The 20000-nt window shown below is 33.3% G+C and overlaps 1 protein-coding gene across 1 annotated transcript in view; it reads left to right on the forward strand.

The window, feature by feature from the left end:
- Positions 1-1122: 1122 nt before the first annotated feature.
- LOC105627673 (alpha-methylacyl-CoA racemase) overlaps positions 1123-20000 on the forward strand; it is a 60693-nt gene continuing 41815 nt past the window's right edge. The window contains exon 1 of the mRNA XM_012208951.1: positions 1123-1230. Coding sequence (XP_012064341.1) covers positions 1123-1230 — 108 coding nt within the window. The remainder of the gene's footprint in view (positions 1231-20000) is intronic.

Genomic DNA, 20000 nt, shown 5'->3' on the forward strand with positions numbered 1-20000 from the left:
AGAGAGAGAGAGAGATTATGTTTATATATACAGACGGAATTGTTAAGGTGTTATTACATGAAAATAGCTCAAACACTAAAGATCAAGCATCATGAGCTTCCTATTTACTAAAAATAAATTACATGATCAAAATTGACGAATAGCATGTAGCATGCTCTCAATGCTTGTAGAAGCACCTTTATAGAAGTACTTTTAAATCTGCATTTGCAACATGCGTTTACAACATGCTGTTAAACAAAATATCATATATTGGAAACTGAGAATTACAATAAATTAGATTAAAATTTAACTAGTCAGATAATTTTAATTATAATTCGTTTTGTTTTAATTTGCTGAATTTTAATCTTTAATTCGTAATCCTTAATCTTCAATTATGAATATATAGATATAAATAACTGGATCTCCATGGAGATTAAGGATTACGAATTAAAGTTTAAAATTTAGCAAATTAGAACAAAGTAAATTATAATTAAAATTACCTGACTAGTATAACACCGGACTTTAACATCACTGCTCATGATTTAATCTCTGTGCATAATTATGTTTCCCATAAAAATAAAAAAGACAATAAAAAAAAGTCAATGTAAAATCATTCTTAGATCATCTGAGATTTTTTATCAAAAAATGACATAAATTCGGTCAATATGATGTCAAATTGACATTATTTTGATTTTCTTGTTTTTTTTTGGGTAGTGAGAAATGATAATAAAATCGATATCGATTCAATGATCTGATTTCAACATTAAATCGACATCGATTTAATGTAGATTTTATTATCATTTCTCACTAGGTATATACTCCATCGAGCTACACAAATTTGTCTTATTAAAAATTAGAAAAGAATTTTCCGAAGAAAAATGCTGCATAATATATTAATATACTGTATAATTAATATGTCTGTATAATTAAGCGGAATATGTCTTTATAAGTATTTTTTTATCATTATATATGAAAAAAGAAAATTTATAATTTCTATATGAATACAAATAAATAATTGAATGTTATACGATTAATATAATCAAATGTTTTGTTAAAAAATATTTTAACAATAAAGGTATTGTAAGTAAATATCAGGTTAACTACATTTCTACAAAATTTCATTAATTTATCAACAGAAGTGCTATGGCTTTAAAAGGAATCAAGGTCGTAGAATTAGCTGGACTTGCTCCGGGACCCTTCTGCGGAATGATTTTGGCAGAATTTGGAGCTTCTGTTATCAGAGTGGATAAGGTAATTAGAAGTAAATTAGAAGTAAATTTAATCAGAATATTCTATCAAAATTTATATATTTAAAATATAAATAAGAGGAAGTATACAGCTACAGCATTAGATGTTTTAAGCGAAAGTCATATATTTAAAATTATATTATGATAAAGTAGACGTTTTGACCATCTTTTGATCAAGATTTAACCATCATCAGTACATTAAAATATAAATTAAAATATAAAGATGTTACATAAATTAAAGAATATTGACAATAAAAGCTAGTCAAGAATTAATGGTGAAACAATTTTACATTCGCTTATGAAACGAGTTAACAGAATTATAAATCCAGAATTGACGAATTTTTCAATCGCTTATGAAACAGATTTCTATTGCGTTATGAATTCCTTATTACTAGAAGCTATGTGAAGCTATTTCGTGTGAGAAGTTTTGAAATTTTCATATTCTAATTAAAATTAAAAAAGAAAATCTTTTTAATAAAATATAATAAAAAATTGTTTAAATACTTTACAATATATTATTATTAGTAAGAATCAGTTAAATTTAATAGTTAAAATCACTTACCACGTGTTTTGTGACACAAGTCATCGCAAGTGTAATTCGGAATTAATAGTGTATTAACGACAAGTCAAAAAAATTTTGATAAAAATCATTACTGACAAAAATGTGATGGCACGTAGCTAGCGACAGTCTTTATACATTGTGTAAAGAAAAGAGAAGGAAGAAAAATAGAAAGGGATATTCTATTGATAAGTAAAGGGATTTTTTTCAATGATTGGCAGATAAATTTCAAGAAAGTGTTCTGTATCATTTTGTTTATTTAAACTGATTTTTTGTCTTTTGATATGTATTATCTCGGAGATCATTCTTTTATGATAAAATTGTTCGGAATCAAGAATGATAGTATTTTCCCAATCGTATAATTATGATCTAGTTTATAGATAAGAAATAACAGAAAGTATTAGATAGTTTTTTAATCATTTTTCTATTTTTTTAAATGCGTCTTCAGTTTCCTTTTTGTCTATCTTACATATGAATAGTTGCAATCGAGTTTATTTTATACACAACATTTGAGTGATCTTCCTTTTTAATTTTATCTTTGTCTGTTTTAATAAGGATATTCAAACAATTCATCGGTTTGTGAACAATATTGAAGTAAAATTTTTGTGCGATGGATTTAAATTTTTCTGAAATTTTGTTAAAGTACGGAATGATGAAATATTTTTTAATATTATAATTTTAGTGGAATCCGAGCTGACCCTATCTTTATGTTTTTTGATATTTTTGAAATTATTTTTAAAAGACAACGCTTTAATCCCTTATAATAAGAAACAGAGAAAATAGAGGTTGTCAGCATTTATAGTAAGAGACATTATTCCCTGAAATTCTTCAATACAAAAGTGACGTATTAAGATTATAATAAATAAACTACGAAGTACAAATAAAAGTAATGTTATTCAGCAGGAGTATAACAATAAAATAAGATATAAAGAATTACTAGAAGAAAAGATATAGACTTTATCGACAGTTATAAAAAATTTTCCGATTCGTATAAAAAAATTCCACAATTTTCTAAAAAGTTATAAAATTATTTAAATTTCATAAGAAATAATGAATTCTGAAAAATTTTGAGAAAGCTTTTATGATTAGAGCGATATTGCAATTGTCGAAATGAAATCGAAAAAAATGTCGATTCGACATTGAACAAAAATATTCAAAATATAAGATTACGTATCACATATTTATACAAAAATATTTAAAATGTTTCAAACTCTTATTGCATCTCTATATACGTAATTTTTTATCACCCGAAAATGTTAGAAATGTTAAAATTTTGATGCAAGTTTCGAATCGATAACTTTTCCGTCATAACGATGTCGAAATAACGACGTCTTTTCGAGGAATTATATTTCTGACTGGATCACTAGTTACGTTCCATCACATTTTTGTCAGTAATGATTCTTACCAAAAGTTTTTCAAAACTTGTCATTAATTTACATTATTAACTCCGAATTATACTTGCGATGACTTGTGTCACAAAATACATGGTAATCGATTGACTATTAAACTTAACCGAATAATTCTTACTAATAATATATTGTAAGATAATATTTGGTAAACAATGGTTTTCTTTTTTAATTTTAATTAAAATCTGGAAATTTCATACTTCTCACACGAAGTCTCACATAGCTTCTAGTAATATGGAATTCATAACGCAATAGAAATCTGTTTCATAAACGATTGTAAAATTTGTCATCTTACAACTCTGTTAACTCGTTTCATAAGCGAAAAATTGTTTCACTATCACTAACTTTTGTCAATATTCTTTAATTTATGTAATTTATGTATTTTTATATTTTAATGTACTAATGATAGTTAAATCTTGATCGAAATGTCTATTTTATCATAATATAATTTTAAATATATGACTTCCGCTTAAATCTAATGTGGCTATATGTTTCCTATTATATTTTTAAGCCACCTCTAAAAATTTTAATTTATATATTTAGTATATTTGTAGCTTACAGTACAGCAGAAATTAATATTATCACATTATTAATATTTATTGAGATGATAATATTAATATTTTACAAAAATGTTAATACTTGTAAAAGCCATTCATGCACACACATACAAACACACACACACACACGCACGCACGCGCGCACACGCACACACACACACACACACATACACACACACATACATACACACACATACATACATACATACATACATACATACATACACACACATACACGCACACGCATGCACGCACGCACGCACGCACGCACGCATGTATATACACTGCTAAAAAAAATACGGCATAGAAAAATTGTGCGTAAAAATTGACTCAACTTTGACTCAAGACAACTTGGCTAAAAATTATTGTAGGATAACGTTTTTCTTTTCTTTTAAATTAAAGCTTGAAATCTCTACTTAAAAACTATGGCCTACTACTTTAAGACTAAATTTTAAGCACTGCTGATGCTGTAACTTCCAAAAATATGAAGATATATTAATTAGATACTGCAAAATTGGGATAAATATAATAAAGAATAAGTCAAATAGATAAATTTTGTTTGATTTTTTTTATGTTTCCAATGCATTAAAAATTAATGTAACATAATAAAGCAATATAATAAAATTATATATTATGTAATTATATATTATGTAATTTAATATCACTTATTTCAAATTTTTTAAACGGATGACTTCAAAAATTAGATATTTTAATAAACAAGAATGCAGTTCAAAATACAAAAATACGGACGTTTCAAGTTTTTACAAAACCTTCTTCAGTAATAAATAATAATATCATAATTCCCCTAACGACAATTATTTCAATCGTATTTATTGTAAGAACAGTGACGTGTAATATATAATATAAATCTAACATCAATAATTAATTAAGCATATATTTCAAGACATTAAGATGAGAAGCAAAAAGATGTTCTTCTCTCAATAAATTATTTCATAATGTCCAAGAATAAAAATATTTTAACAAATTCGGTTGTTATCGATCAATCTACTTTTATTACAAATTTAAATCAGAACAGTCGATTTGAGACGTTTTTTCTAATAATTATTCTATTATATTCTGTAGAACCATTTGACAAATTGTAAGAAACACATTGATAATAAATTAAAAGAATAAATTATTAAAAAAAAAAACTCCCGATTGCTGCCAAATCATAGTCTAACAAAAAAAGAAAAAAATTTGAAAAGTTAAATTTTAAAAAATTTTTTTAATTGAATTAAAAACGTATATAAAATAAATTAATGAACTAAAAAATTATATTAAAAAACTAAACTATTTTAAATGATAATAAAAAAATAACTAAAAAAAATAAAAAATATAAAATTAAATTTTAAAAAATTAAAAAAATTGAATTAAAAATATATATAAAATTAAATTTAAATTAATAAACTAATAATAAAAAAACTAATAATAAAAAAAATTAATTAAAAAAAACTAAAAATATATAAATTGAAAAAAGTATAAATTATTTTTAAAAAATTGTTTTTTCAAAATGTGCAATTAACAGCATAAATAAAACATTTTATTGTGAAATTTAAAATGGCGTTGGTCGCAATGTCGTAAACCGTCCCTGAGTTGGCATCGCTGCTCTTAGGAAAAAAGTAGCAAAATAATCACATGAATAGATTGCGTCCAATTGTCAAGCCATATGACGAATTTTTTCTAATCTTTTTTATGAAGTTTTGGTGATCGCTTTGTTTTTTATTTTTACACTATATATATAGACTTTGTATATACACTTTATATTTTCTTACACTGCCAAATTTGTATTAAGCAATATAATACTGCAACAAACTTTAAGCAATGTAATTTTACACAATTTTTATTTTTTTTAATTTCATAGAGATTTAACCTCTATAAACAAACTCAGCTATTCGCCAACAACGAGTTCAGCATTGGCTAAATGTAAGGCCGATATTCATAATCCGATCTTATATTCAAAACCATCTTAAGAAGTCACGAACTAATCAGAAGACTGCATTAGCGTCTTAAGATATTACTTAATCGTCTCGAAATAAGACTCGATTACGAATACCGGTCTCTCAATATACTCATGACGTAAGAAGACAAAAAAGTTCCATTGCCGTGAACCATTCCCGAGAATGCGTCATAGAAGAGTGAATTGTGAGCAAAATTTGATTGGTTATTCCAATATACCAACACTATTATATTATATGCAAAAAGGTACATAGAAGGCAAAATTTGATTTGGTGGTACACCTTGTATTCTAGACATATATATATATATTTAAAACTTAATAATACTCGATTTTTTTATTAATAATAAATTATCAAAATATTTATGTTAATTATCGTAAATTTTTATTTGTCGATAACGTCATTCTTCAATTATCCTCGGGCTTCCCTGGGCTCCATTGATAATCTTTAATAGTATCTCGTCAGTGCTAAGCCGAAATGCCGACAGTCTTCCTATTAGCTATTTTGACCGCCATTTCGATTTAGGGAGCATATATTGGCCGTAACCATATGTATAACCTACTATGTGTTATTCTAGTGAGACGATTTAATTGATTGACACAAATTGTTTTACGCAAGTTACGCTGTATGTGAAAGCAGCCAGGCGGTCGAGTTGTCGCTACGAATGTTTCGAAGCATTTGATTAATCAATTAAAAGAAAGAATTTCACTAATTGACCAATAATAAAATAATAAAACAAAACAAATTCGAAGCATTCGTAGCAGCAATTCGACTCTAAAAATGTATTTACATATAAGCGTCAACCAGCAAAAGTAACAATCAACGAGATAATTTTTTACAAAAATGGCGTAAAAAATATTTTTTATACCATTGCCCATATCGCCCAACTGATTGGTTGCTGCTTCTATTGCTTGATGCTTGCATGTGAATGCATCTTAAAGCGTGCTGTGCAAAGTATATAAATAGTAGTATATAATACGGTCTTCAGAAGTCACAAGGGCCGCATTAGCGTCTTAAGATATTACTTAAGACAGTCTTGAAATAAGAATCGACTGTGAATACCTATTCGCATCCAGCCACAGAATATGTAACTATAGATCTGTTTGCGTGATACGAAATTCCCAAATATTTTTACACTTGAAATGAGATAGATATATATATTTAGCCTTGAAAAGAGAAAATTCAAGCGAATAGATCTTATGACTATAGCGCATAGTTCACATCGCATTGAATGACAACTTTCCTAATCTAATTAATTAACATTAACAATTAATTATTAATATCTTACTTCGCGAGACAGAGCATCGCTTTTTCTGTCAGGTTTGTTCACTTCATGCAATTAATATCTCGCTTCGTGCACACAAAGATTACTGAAGGTCTTCTTAAGATTCCCCTGCTTAATTTTCCGGCTCAACATAGATATAGTACTACATTGAGGTTCCCTATTGACAACATACATCTCATTATTGGTTCATCGATTTAGTTCCTAGATTTAGTCCATATCTAATCAAAGAACATGCATACAACGAGAATTCATTTCTAATCAATCAAAAACTTATGACGATGAAAATATTTTATTTCATAACAATACAATTAATGATAATTATATGCTATAAATCAAGTTTGGTCAATAAGAAGTCTGTAGCCAAAAGTTAATAAGAATATACATGTAGTTATAGATATTATTGGTCAGTACCGATCCACCTCAGTGAAACGCATACTCCCTCCATTTTCGCCAACTTTCGGTTGGTAATCGGAAATAAAAATAAAATGTAAAAACATTTATAATAGATTTATAACTCATATTAATTTATATAAAATAACCTAATATAAAATTTATATTAAATCCATTTTAAATCGATCTCTGAACTTTAACAATGTTTGTTAAACTATTAAGAGTGTGATATTTTAGTTTTGAAGATTTTTTTCTCAAAAACTGATTTATTTGAACAAGATAATGAACGAATAATCAAAATATTTTCCTAACTTTTTTCCTTTTTCAAAAAATGGATTTCGATAAAAATACTTCTTTGGAGTCCAATTTTCTTTGGAATCCAATTTTCAACAAATTTTCGCACATTTTCAAAATTATGGAGGTGTGTATCTTTTAAAACATCAATTGGAATAAATGAAAATCAGATGGAATCATGTCTGGAGAATACGTGGTAAGATTTCCCATTCCAGTTTTAACAATGTTTGCTTTACTGATAATGCAATATTGAGATGAGATTAAGAGATGAGATGAGATGTCATGAAGAAGGATCATTTTGTGTCGTTTACTCGCAATTGGAGATCGTATTTGGTCTAATGCTTACTTCAATTGATAATTGTTGTTGACAATCAACAACAAATGAGTGACAGTTTCTTTTGGATTTAACATTTCATAATATATAGCATCTTCTTGATCTCATCAAATATACAGCAATATCTTTAAATCGTGAATATTGCGTCTTAAAATGAATGTTGCTGATTGATCTTGTATTAACTCATAACTTTTTCCGTTTGGGACTTATCAAAATAGATTCATTTTTTATCCCTAATAACAATTCGATACAAAAAAATTCTTTTTTTGTTTGGCGATCAACAAAATGCAAATATTCAATCGGTTCGCAATGGCATTTTCCGATAACTGATGTGGAATCTTATTAAGTTAAATGAACAAATAAGTAAAATGTTTTTAGTTTATATAATCATAGGCTATTAATCTCTTGGCAATGTCTAGTTTTTATTTTAGGTTAGTAATTTTGTTACTACGCCATCTCCTGTTACTTCTTCGCTAGCTATGTGCGTCTTCAGTGTGTATTGGCGCTTTTACTCTTCTCTTATAAAAATAAAGTTATGTGCATACTTGCGTAAGTGCATTGTTATAATTATTTTATCCACGCCCAATAAATCTTTCCCATCATGTAAACATTTAGTAACTATTCTACGGTCAGAACGGTTGCAATACTTTTTTTTAATTTTGAGTTTCGATACACACAAATATTACGAGGATACGAATCTCTGCATCTGAGCTGTATTGATAATTAGAATTAGAAGAATCATGTATCAAATGTATTGGAGACATATTATACGTGAATACAATGTCTCATTATATAATTTGATTTTATAAAATTATTTATTATCATTAAATCATAGAATTTTTTACTATTACAAAAATTTAATGATTAACTACAATATAATAATAAAATTAATAACATTGAAATCGAATTAATACATTAATTCAACATATTTAACATGGAACATTTAACACGAAATACATAAAAATATATCAGAAGACATGGTAATGGCTCAGCGTTAAGGGAATGCGTAGAATTCTTAGCGCGAGACACTGTCGGGTATCTTTATGCCAAGCGATGAGTTTTTCGAGATCATGATTATATCTCAATGACAGCTATGCCGATCAAATTCTATGCATGATCAATCGATAGCGTGTACTTGAATTGTGTAATGAAAATGCATTCATTTTTTTCTATTTGTCCGAGTGAAGGTATTGCAATAAGTTTCAAATTTTGTTGAAATTTTAATTTAAGGAACGTTAACGTCTGGCCCAGAGATTACGTCTCGAACTTTAGTCAACAGATGGCAATCTCAATCTTTTTACTTTACTCTTTAATAACAAACTCTCTCTTAACAAACAATGATTGTTATATGTATTTGTGACGCTGGTATCACCTTGTATGGAAGGCTCGCTCGCCAAAGCGTGTAATAACGACGACTCTCTTTGGTTGTAACAATTTAAATTTTATTGTTCAGTCAAATTAAGATTTGTTTGAAGCGGGAGGTAAGCGATACTTATAATTCGATAATTGATGCGTTCAGTAAGATGCGTGCACAGATAATTCGCTTTTACAACGAGTAGTTTTTCACAGCCGTTCGAAAGAAAGTATATTGCGAGCAGTAACGAGACCAGCAGATCTCGGAAATTTAGGCAATTCTCGCACTGATTGCGTATACGGTAACGTTACGATAAAAGCGTTAATGCGCGAAGGAGCTTCGGTGTAATTCGTTCACTTCATAATTCCAGAAAAAGCGAAGGAATAGATAATCCGTATTGATCGAGATCGGGAAATGAATGTATGCTGTACTGTATGCAGAATATGTGCGCGATTGTCACCTTTTCGAGTGTCGCGCAAAAGGGGTCGCGTGCTATCTGAGATAAACAGTGTGATTAAAACAGGAGGATACATGCATGTTTTGAACGAAGTGATGGTCGCATGTTTGAACAAAGGATGGCTCAATATCTATGAGCCGTTCATTTGCCCTGAGAATATATTGAAATTAACGATGATTCCGCCCATCTTGAATGTATGCATTTGAAAGAATTCGCAAGATACAATGATATAATAACGAAAATGAGTTAATACAGAATACAAAATCGGAACGCAATACAATCGACGTTTAGGTTCGCGATACTGATAACATCAAGTACGTTCAACAGAAACTTCGCTCGCTGTGACGGAATCTTTAGATTCTTCGGTGATCGTGATGGATAGAAAACAAAGTTTTACAATTGGTCGCCTGTATTCGGAACGATTTGTTTTTACGACGCGAATTAATTCGTCATCACCTGGATGACATGTCGTGATCCAATCAAGTTCCTAATGGTTCGGTGGAGTCAAAAGATTACGCACGAAAACGATTTGGTCGACTTTAGCCAGTCGCTGGACAATGCGCCATTTTTTGGGCGTTGTTGAAGGATTTGCAAATAATCACCGGACCACGATCTCCAAAAACTTCGGTTATTTGAACCATTTGCCAACGCGAAAGTCTATGTTCATTTAAGTCAAGCATGCTTGATTCGATGAGAGCGATAAGAGAGGTTCCGACCAAAAAATAACCGGGGATCAGAGCATGACAATCGTCGACATTATATTGGAAACGAGAGCGATCGGGCGTGAATTAAGACCTCGGTCCGACAGAGGAGCGTGGACATCTTTTCAAAAGTTAGCGTGTGGAGGCCGATGCATCATTTTAAATGATGTTTAACATTTTTAACGCCGGCCTCCTACAGACAGTCGAAGTGCGGCGACGCGGAGGATAGGAATTGCTATTCAGTTCCCTCTGTAATAAGTCGGAAGTTAGGATCGCGAATTGCTTTCACATGTGTTGGATAATTCGCGATCGGCGCCATGAAATGTGGCTTCATTATTGGATGTCGGTAGTCCTCGGCGAGAAACAAAGCATTGATACGCTGCGATAAAGGTAGGAGAGGTATAATCGCTGACGAGCTCTAAGTGTAGAACTTTGGTTGTGAGGTATATGATAAATAAAGTGATGTAAACGATTTATGCCCTCGACCGGGAATCGTCCGGACAGCGATCGGACGTAATCAACACTGATGTGGATAAAGGCGCGAGCGGTGCGGTTGAGTCTTGCAGCCGGGAGATCGCCCATAAGTTCGACGGGCACATCGGCGTGTACACGCGTGCATTTATAAAGAACGAATCGAATCGTAGCGCGGGCCCGGAGAATCCAGAATTCGTGTCGCAATGACGCGAGCGTTAATTGAGAACCGGCAATGTTCGAAGATGATGGTGCTGGATAATGAGCACTAACAGCGGGTGCACGTGTAAGACGATGGGATTCCTCATCGCTCGTGGGAAGCAAGCTCGACGGAGTCTTCCTCTAATAAGTCCATCTTCGTCCTCTAATAATCCATCCATATAAGGATTAAAAACAAAGCGAGCTGTTCTGTTTTTTGATACCAGGTGCTTATTAGAGCCGCGATTTCATTAGGAAACATGGTTACTGCATCGTTTTGAGCTAGTAGCGTTCTGAATTCCTTGAGGGAGCAAATAAGTCGCGGTATACGCTTGCGGATTTTTAGAGCATCGAAATCAATTTAGAAAACGATACAAATAAGCGACAGTTCATAGCAATTTTGCCCACGAAGAATAACGCGACGCGAGATCCTATTTGGGTGTAGCGTGCAAAGCACATCGGAGGTATTTCTGAGCGTTGTTCAAGAGAAACATCGGAAGATATCGAAGGACACGAGTTCGACCAGGATGGGAAGATGATGCAACCATGGAGGACCTGACCACCATAGTGCATGTGTGATTGCACAGCCGAAACGCGATTGGCGACAAAGATTTTCCATCGGGAAGGTGACTGACTCAACCAAGCGAGTGTAATGGTGGAGTCCATCCAGCAGTGACACTTAAGATTTGAAAGTTGGAGCGCTGAGCGCGTGAAATGCATCAAGCGAGCGAGAAGCAACGTAACGGATAACTCCAATCGCGGGATGCTGATAGTTTTAAGAGAGACCACTTTTGATTTGATGGCGAGAAGAGAGATGGTGATTGAGCCGTTTATATTAACGATACGAAGATACATTGTAGCGAAAGCTATAGTCGATGCGTCAGAAAATCCATGAAGAGCACAGTGTAGAGTATCAGATCCATAAGACATCCCGCGCGGAATGGTAATGGCATTGAGACACGGAAGTTGATGATAATCGGACCAGCTATCAAGAAGGCTAGGAATTTCGTCATTTTACCAGCATTGGAGGGACCACAATCGCTGCATAAAAATTTTGGCGAAAACTGACGGGAATAGCTCATTCTAAAGGATCGAAAAGCGATGATTGACAGAATAGCTCATTTGATTCGTTTGGATAATGACGGTCACACGAAATTGAAAAATATCTAGCTTAGGATTCCAGAGTATTCCTAAGACTTTCAGGTGCTCATCATCTTGAAGTTACATTATGAGTGGCTAAACCATGATCCGGAATCGAGCGGACAATAGAGCGATAGCGTTGCTTGCATTTTCAAAGGCGAAAACCTCCTTTCTTTAGTAACTCGATTAATTGATCGCGTGTTTGAGCAAGAATCTGATCGTCTGCGCCAAAAGTGCAATCGTCAACGTATGACTGATGACGTAAAACGGGAACCGCGAGCAGAAATTCAATACCTTCACCGTCTACGAGTTGTTCTAAGACTCAAAGGACTAAATAGGAAGCGACGGTAACGGTAATCCGTGATTGGTCTACTAGGGATAGATTGCACAATGCGCTGGTAGTCGGTGTCTCGGGAGAAATCTCAACCAAGATTTGCCGATTTTGGCGATATCGGCGGTGAACACGTAACGGTATTAGCGCTACTACATTAGGACAGTAACTAAATCCCTTTGAAGTTTATCAATATGCATATGATCGTTCAACGACGTTCCATTTGATGTGCGGCATGAAGCGTTGAAGACCATTCATAAGCGGGTGGTTGCATTGCTATCATGTAGGACGTGATGCGAAATATAATAAGTTTGCGTTGGTTTGACAATTTCTGTCAGTGGACTTTTGGTCATGACCGAGTGTTTTGTACTCTGCGAGAAATTCGATACTCGGTCATTGGGTCTCGAATTAAGCATTGTTCCAAGCGGCAAAAGCTCGAAACAGCAATAGAGCGCGATTCGCCTATCGAGATAGGTGGTCCGTTTTTAAAGAGTAATCGGACGATATAGTGTCCTTCCGGAAATGTTCGGCTTGAAAGTGCTCTTCGCACTAATGCTTCTCAAAGCTCCGAGGAGTTTTCTGAGGCATTTCCTCAATTTCCCGAAGATCACGATCGAGAGTTTCAAGAACAACTTCGTGATGCGCAAGTGCGGAAATCCACTCAGTAATTGGAAACAAGACTATTATTCCGGAAAGAATCCAGCCGAGAATCGTATTTTGCGCGGTAGGCTGTGTTCGAAACTTTTCGAACACTGTCAAGAACGAGCATGCCGAATAGATCGACACCGATTATAATGTCGAGCGGATCCGAACTCATGGGATCACGCTCGGCAAGTTCGAGTCTGGCGACGTGTTACCAATAGTATATATCGACGCGATTCGGTAAATATTTCGTTAATGATCGAAGTATAAACGCGGTCATAGTAGGCAGGTCCGTTGGGAGACGCCGGAATAATCGTATTTTGGGCAGCGTGATGGATGCATGACGGACTACATTTCGCTAATGCCGGTAATGGAAACGGAGCGATTAATTTTCGAAAGGCATAGGCGTTGAGCAAGGAGATAAACGTAGAGACGGATTCTTGATCAAGAAGCACGCGAACGGTGACAAAGCGTTTATAAGGCGAATAAACTCGCACGTACGTAGTCATGAGCAAGATTTTGGAGCTCGGTTTTGGCGCAATGGTTTTTGATAACAAGTGTATAGCGATGGCGGTTACATTCTCTATTCGTGGGTGCGAACGTCGACGATTGCTTAATGTCGACAGGCTTAATGAAATTATCAAAATGTAGCAATGTGTGATGCCGTTTACTACACTGTCGACACGCGCGAGAATTTGTACAATCTTTAACAGCATGCTTCGTACTAAAACAGTTCACACAGCGTTTCAGGTTTTTAATGAATTCAAAATTGGGATGAAGTTTGCTTGAGGAACGTAGAACATTGATACAATAGATGGTTCGTTTTGTATAATGGGCAAAAACGGAACAGTAGACGCGGTATGTAAGGTATGAGAATTTTCCTTTTGGAGATCATTTGTGACTTCTCTGTTGCGTTCGCATCGAACGCGCGAATGTGAGAAGTTATCAAGTTCGCGATAACGCGAATAATCTATAACCAAATTTAAGTTCTCAAACTTCTTGCGATAACTTATCGAGTTTTTGTGCGACTAGAAAAACAAGCCAATCATCCCAATGTTCAGTTGCGCAACCGAGATTATTCAGAGCTTGTATATGCTTTATTAATTTGATCGTGAAGCATGCGAAGATCGTTAGAGATTTCTGTCGTAAGCGACGTAAATTGAAAGCGATTATAAATGTATCGTAATAAGGCGATGTTTATTATCGTACCGGGAAACGAGAAGATTCCACGTGATAATGAAATTATCATTGGATACTGCGAGATGATTAAGAGCATCCTCCTTTACTTGCATCTTCCTTTATACACGAACACAAATAATCCATGCACTCGACATTCATTAAATAATCTCTGATAATCATGGATCATCAATTTAAATTTATCACAAAAGTTTTCCCATTTGTCAAAACTTCCGTCGGTAGGTTGATTCTCGGAAGACGATGACCGGAACGAAATTTATTAAGATCACTTACGTGTGCAATAGAATGGGGGTTCGCGGACTTCGTGACAGTCCAGTATCTCATTCATGTCATCGACAGCTTCGTGGAAATAGTCGTCACACCTCAAGAAGTAGTTCTGGGTGTACGCATGAGTTGCCTTCAGTTTCTCGTCCACAGCTAGCGTAATTTTACAATCCAGCTCCTGGCATCTGGCGAAGATCTCCTTGAGGATGGCGAGGCATTACCGCATTATATGACACGTGTCACCTTGGCCTGTCCCAACTTTTTAAAATTAGTGAGTATACGAGATATGGCACCTGCTGATTCTGCGTATTCATCAGTTCGTCGAGAAATGACATGATTTCCAACGACAAAGGCACGATTCGAAATGTTCGAGAGTTAAACAAAACAATAACTTTTCTTGGCGACGATCCAATTCAAAGGACCAAAATATGTTGTGTGTGTTTGTGACGCTAATATCACCTTATATGGAAGGCTCGCTCGCCAAGGCGGCGTGTAATAACTCTCTTGATTGTAACAATTTTATTGTTGAGTCGAATTAAAATTTGTTTGAAGCGGGCAGTAAGTGATACTCCTAATTCGATAATTGATGCGTTCGGTAAGATGCACAGATAATTCGCACTTGGCGTACGACATCGAGTGATTTCTCACAGCTGTTTGAAAGAAAGTAAATTGCGAGCAATAACGAGACCAGTAGATCTCGCCGAAAATTCAGGCAATTCTCGCGTACTGATTGTCCTATGCGTATACGATAACGTATGCGATAAAAGGCAGCGTTAATGTGCGAAGGAACTTCGGTGTGATTCATACTTGATAATTCGAGAAGAAGCATTACGAATGAATAGATGATCCATATTGATCGGGAAGTGAACTGAACTGAACGCACGCGGAATGTGTGCACGATCGTCATCTTTTTGAGTGTCATGCAAGAAGGATCGCGTACCATCTGAGATAGATTACAATACACAGCGTGATTAGAATAAGAGCGAGATACACGCATGTTTTGAACGAAATGTTGGTCGCAGGCTTATTTGAACAGGGATGGCTCAGTATCTATTAGCCGTTTACTTGCCATCCTCGAGTATATATTGAAATTAACGATGATTCCGAAACAACAATCAACTATTAAAACTGTACGATGGTCAGGATCATGATCTTGATAATATATGTCAAGATCCTGTTATTTTTTTTATAGCGTGTAATGGGTTACTGCTACAATCTTCCGAAGATTGTTTAGTGTGACGACCTTCATAATGTATAGGAGAGTCAAAGTCAGCGGAGGTGAACTGTTCATTTTAATTTTACATAATAATATGTGTATAATATTCTTAATTAGCAACGGTCGACTGCTGCAAGTGCCCGATGGTCATGTCGCTTAGGGTTATGACCTTAACAATATGAGTACCTTAACAATAAGGTCATTTTTTTTTATAACTTTGTAATGGGTGACTGCTATAATCTTTCGAAGGTTATTCGGTGGGATAACCTTCATAATGTGTGGGAAGGTCGAAGTCATCGAAGATGAGTTGTCCATTTTAATTTTAATATCTTCTTAATAAGCAACGATCGCTGAAATTTCCCAATGGTCACTCAGGATCATGACAATATATTTCAAGAGCCTTTTATATTTTTTTATAATTTTGTAACGTGTGATGGGTTACTGCTTCAACCTTCCGAAGATTGTGGGACTTTCATAACGTGTGGAAGAGTCAAAGTTATTGGAGGTGAATTGCCCAGTTTAATTTTAATAACTTCTCAATAATCAACGAGTAACTACCAGAACTTTCCGACAGTCACTTAGAGTCATGTCAAGGTCATCAGAGTTGAAATCCTTATTTCATTTTTAATAATTCTTTAACGTATGATGAGTGACTGCTAAATCTTCCAAAGATTGCAGGAAATGTAGCAAGAGAACAAGAATCGTATGCCACAAATCTATGTCAAGTATTAATTACAGATTGAAAAAGGGAATAAAGTTAAGTAAAAGTTATCGAAAAGAGTAATTCTACTGTATCTTATGTCTGTACTCATTGTTAAGCTTTATGATTTAAATTTAATTTCATATGCTTTACAAATTATTTTATTGGTCAATTCTTACGCGTTATGGTATATTTAAAACATTGACTGTGATGATAAACATGCAATTCAGTTTATATTTATACAATTAAGAATCTCTTTCCATGGTTCTTATTTTATGGATCTGACTGAATAACTGAATTAAAAAGGAACTTTTTATACAAATATATTTCTATAAAAAATGGTATAGGAAGTAACGTCGTAAATTTTATCGTGTATTTTATATTATTTATTATTACAGTCGTTTATAAAAGCGACTTGATAACGATGTTGATAACGATGTTGCAATTTTTTATGATTACAACAATTATTGACTAGACTAATTTTGTGTTAAGCTTGGAAAAGTTATTTAGAAAAATAACATTTTATTATTACGCGTTTATTTACTAAAATTATTATTTGTATATAATTATTATGAGTAACGCACAATGAGTAAAATGAGTAACAAATAAAATGTAACGCGTTACAAATAATGATGAATTACTTTTTCTCAGTAGCGAGTGACTATTTCAACTCATTGCAAGTGACAACAATTGAATACCTTGTTATTATAATTAAAAATACAATGTAGAATTAAATGAGATCAAAGAGCCAACAACATAAATAATAAAGAACATAATGTAATAAACAAAATAATAACTATAACAAACTATTACAAACGTTTCGACTCCGATCAGGTCATTATTAATGTTACAAAATATAAAAGTAAAAAACTTAAGGATAATCAAATAAAATACATTAAGTCGTTCCTTATTAACTGCTTAAAAAATTAGTGTTCGTTATTGTTAATTTAGTCGAATCATTTGACAAACTGTTATTTTCTAAAAATATAAGAAAAAAGTAGAACAAAATATTTTCAGCGTAATTATAACTACAAGTAATGTCTATTGTAGTCTAAAATATACCTTGTGTTATCCGAATTGTGATATATTAGTTGATAGAGAAAAAAATGCTTTCTAATAGAATTTTAATTTCAAAAGCGGATAAGAGAAATATCATTGTTGCTCAAGATAGATTTCGGATTACATTAATAAGATGGAGTTAGTTCAAATGTTAATACCTACGAACGAATTAAAAAAAATCCAACTAAAAAGCTTATGACGGATTTATACAGCTTAATTAATAGAAAAATAAAAGTTTTATTGATGATTCTATTTATAAAAGATTATGGTACAGACAACAGGTGATATCATTCCGAGAGCGTATGGCCTTATAAAGATACATAAACAGAACTATCCTCTCAGAATAATTGTAACAACCCTCTAACAATCCTCTAACTTAACTCTTTTTACATAGCATTATTAATAATTCTATTTTAAAGATCAAGTTTTATAAAGAGTAGCTATGATCTCGTTAACAAATTAAAGAATGTTAAATTTGAACCTAATTCTGTACTAGTTTCGTTGAATATGGTATCAATAAAATATATAGATTTAGCATCTGATAGCGTTGTTGTAGAATAGTTGATAGCGTTGTAGAAGATAGATTTCATATCCAGGAATACAAAAATTCTATTAAACGAGAATTTTTGCCTTTCAGTTAGTATTAACATCCACAGTTTTTTGTCTTCAACAATAAAATTTATAAACAAATTTTTGGGATACCTATAAAATCATCCTTGTCACCGGTTGTTGCGAATAGAGATGCAAGATTTCAAAAGAATTACGATATAAAAATTACGCGTTCATTTAACTTTTTATTATAGGTATACATTTTATTATAGGTATGTAGATGATATTATCTTGGCAGTTCTGTCTGAAAACATTGATAAAATCTTGGACACTTTTAATTCGTTACATAGTAGATTACAGTTTACTGTGGAGGTTGAGGATGAAGGTAAAATAAGTTTTTTTAGACACTTTGTTAATTGTGAAGGGACAGAGTCTCATTTTTGATGGATTTCGCAAGGCAACTTTTTCTGAAGTAGATACCTCAATTAATTTTCACTCAAATCATCCTACTAGGTATGTAAATATGAAACCGGAATTTACCAAGCTATCAATGTAGTTGCCGTCAGACGACGATTTGCGGACAGCATTGATTTTCTGTTTGAAGAAAACTGCTGCAGAATCGCATCGAATGCTTGTCGAAGCTTACGGTGAGCATGCTCTTGGTAAATCACAGTGTTTTGAGTGATTTAAAAAATTCAAAAGTGGCAATTTTGACGTGAGAAATGAAGAACGAAAACCACCGAAAAAGTTTGAAGACAGCGAATTGCAAGCATTATTGGATGAGAATGACGCTCAAACTCAACAATAAGTCGCGGATCAATTGAATGTGACATGAGAAGCCGTCTCCATACTTTTGAAATCCATGAGAAAGATCTAGAAGATGGGAAAATGGGTTCCACATGAGTTTCACTGAATGAAAGACAGCAGGAAAACCGAAAAACCACTTGCGAAATGCTGCTCGCCAGGTACAAAAGAAAGTCATTTCTCCATCGAATTGTGACTGGCGATGAAAAATGGATATATTTTGAGAATCCTAAGCATAAAAGATCATGGATAACTCCAGGCGAATCGACATCGACTGCAAGGCCAAATTGCTGGACGGAAGACAATGCTCTGTATTTGGTGGGGATCAGAAAGGTGTGATCTATTATGAGATCTGCTAAAATCTGGCGAAACCGTTAATACTGAACGCTACCGACAACAAATGATCAATTTGAATCAAGCTTTATGTGAAAAACAACTGGAATATTGTGTTGCCAAAAAAGGCAACACAAAGTGATTTTGCTTCACGATAATGCTCCATCACACACAGTAAAACTGGTCAAGGAAACGATTGAGGCATTTGGTTGGGAAATACTTTCTCACGGCTTACTCACCAGACTTGGCTCCGTCCGATTATCACTTATTTGCATCGATGGGACACGCACTTGCTCACCAGACTTGGCTCCGTCCGATTATCACTTATTTGCATCGATGGGACACGCACTTGCTCAGCAGCGCTTCACTTCTTACGAAGATGTACGAAAATGGCTAGATGACTGGTTTGGCTCAAAAGAGCAACAATTTTTTTGGCGTGGCATCCACAAATTGTCAAACAGGTGGAAAAAATGTATAGCTATCGATGGACAATACTTCGAATAAAATATTTTTTATCATTTTCATGCAATAACCGTGTATTTTCTAAAAAAATTCCGGTTTCATATTTACATATCTGG

The sequence above is a fragment of the Atta cephalotes genome (genome assembly GCF_000143395.1).
Source record: "Atta cephalotes unplaced genomic scaffold scaffold00010, whole genome shotgun sequence".
In the NCBI taxonomy this organism is placed as follows: Eukaryota; Metazoa; Arthropoda; class Insecta; order Hymenoptera; family Formicidae; genus Atta; species Atta cephalotes.